General features: G+C 37.7%; 1 protein-coding gene across 3 annotated transcripts in view; it reads right to left on the reverse strand.

The window, feature by feature from the left end:
* LOC119583667 (disks large 1 tumor suppressor protein-like) overlaps positions 1 to 2,500 on the reverse strand; it is a 65,160-nt gene that overhangs the window by 8,657 nt on the left and 54,003 nt on the right. For all 3 annotated transcript variants that reach the window (XM_037932266.1, XM_037932264.1, XM_037932265.1), the window contains one exon: positions 506 to 658. In XM_037932266.1, coding sequence (XP_037788194.1) covers positions 506 to 658 — 153 coding nt within the window. The remainder of the gene's footprint in view (positions 1 to 505; positions 659 to 2,500) is intronic.

Here is a 2,500-nt window from a genome sequence, read left to right on the forward strand (position 1 = left end):
TGTGTGGTGTGTGTGGTGTGTGTGGTGTGTGCGTGGGTGTGTGCGTGGGTGTGCGTGCGTGCGTGTGCATGTGTGTGTCTGTGTGTGTGTGGGTGGGTGTGCGCAAGTGCGCATGCGTGCGTCTCCCTCCCTCCCTCTCTCTCTCTCTCTCTCTCTCTCTCTCTCTCTCTCTCTCTCTCTCTCTCTCTCTCTCTCTCTCTCTCTCTATATATATATATATATATATATATATATATATATATATATATATTATAAAGATAAACGGGCTAGATACATTGGACTATTAGTTGACTCTTTAGTGACTAAGCCCTTGTGGAGCCATCTATGTGTAAACACAATTAGTAAACTAAAATTACATTGGACATGGCATTAGATTGTGCCATCTGTGACAAGTGGGTTGAGATAACAACAGATGAGAGGCAGTGATTCAAACTATCAAAATACACATAATAAATGATTACAGTATAAGCATTTCCAAATAAAAAAACACAAGAATATATCTTACGTGGAACACAGCTGCCATATTTGTCTGGAAATTCTGATATGAGGTCATCGTTGATTCTGTCCTTCAAGGGTCCCAGGAGCACCACAGGTCGCGTATACGTGATCTCTATTTGTTGTACGCCCTCATAACTCAGGATGATGTAGTCGTCTCCCCCTGAAAATCAAATTTCTGTCTCATTAGGGTAACACAACTACAAAACTACCTAGGTGATTTTATAACTAAAATAAAATAAAAATGGCAAGGAAAAGAAAAGAAAAAGAATGGAAATGGAAGCATAAAAATAAAAATAAATAAAAATTAATGTTCATGTATTTACACAGTTAATATGTCTGAGTCTGTGCTTGCACATGTGTTTAGTTTACCCATAAATGCATGTATGTGTCTGTAAGTGACTCCATAAAGTTACATCGTAGTTCAGATATCCCAACCGGAGAATGGAGCAGAGGATATGGCTGATGTAACCACATGTTACAAAAATAATGTGTCTCTTGTAAAGAAAGTGATTACAATTCTTGGCACAGTATATATGTGTAATTTATAATATATATATCCTGACTGTCATGACAAATGACTATGCTACTGATGTATTATATTGCACATTCTATAATAACAGTATGTGGACTTTTCCTACTTCCCTACAGATTACATATAACCCTATTAAAAACCAGCCTGCTCATTCCACAAATTACTTACAACAGGTATGTCAGGTGAAGTACAGTAAACAGTATATTTTCTACTTAACCCATCCCTGACTGGTGGCATGTACGCACATGCCATGGCATGGCAGGACTATCTGCCGGGGGCATGTATGTACATTTTTTTTTTTTTTTTGTTACAATCATGGCAAAAGATTATTTTTCTGCCAATGAAAGTGTGATTAAGTCGTTTTTAACACTTTCTCATTCAAAATTATAGGCCATCTTTGTCTAATTTCACTCTTCTATATCACCACTTTTCCTTCTTTTTTCCAAAGTAGTAAGTCCTATTTTCTGTAGTCTATCTTCATAGCTCATATTTCTTATAGGTGTCAATGTTGTGACTGCTCTTTGAACTCTTTCCAGTTTGTCTATCTCCTTTTTTAAGTGTGGACTCCATACCACTGCACCATACTCTAAACTAGGTCTTATGATCTTATATCTTCATCCACATACATGAAGCATCTGGGCTAGTACAGTGGTTACATGTCGGCGGCGTGAGAAGTTGCAATTGTTGCCTGGAGGTTACTGCTGTGGCTGGGCACCACGGCGGGTAAGGACTAGGTTCAGCCGAGTCAGCACCAGCTGACACACGTGAGCGAGTCATAATTAGTCTCCTAATTTGTATTGATAAAGTGGACGATTTTTACTTACTCCGAACCCGAATAAATGGTATTTATTGCTGTTGAATTCCATTTTTTAAGTACAACTCCACATGAATAAGTTTCTCGTCGCCACTTTGGAGGTATTAGCATGAGACGTTGTCTATCATCCTTTTCTGTAATTTTGCATTGTCTACACACGCACACTCAGATAACTACATAGGCTTATGTTTAATCCTAAATCAGTGATGAAAATAGTAAATGCAATTGGTACCAAGACTGATGCTTGAAGTACTTCCCTGGTTACTTATTGCCATGTAGGGTGCTTCCCTCTAATTATGGTGCTCATCCATTTGTGGAACTTGCCTTTTGCTCCATCTAGGTGTTCTAATTTCCATAAAAGTCTGCCATGAGACACTTCTTCAAATGCCTCTTTAAAGTCTAAGTATACATAATCAACTGAGCTGTATCTTTCAACGTAATATTTCATAAACTGTTATAACAACAGGAGATTTGCTACAAAGAGTTCTTGTTTTCTTCATGGGTTGCAAGGACTGACGTTCTTTATTACATGAGTTAAAATTTGCTTATTCATGAATGTCACTTTTAAAGGGTGTTTCTTTATGAATAATCCCAAACCCCTATGAGCTTGATATTCTACTCCGAGAAATTTATGACCTTGAGAATATTGACGATCA

This window comes from Penaeus monodon, chromosome 17 (genome assembly GCF_015228065.2).
Source record: "Penaeus monodon isolate SGIC_2016 chromosome 17, NSTDA_Pmon_1, whole genome shotgun sequence".
NCBI classification, from domain to species: Eukaryota; Metazoa; Arthropoda; class Malacostraca; order Decapoda; family Penaeidae; genus Penaeus; species Penaeus monodon.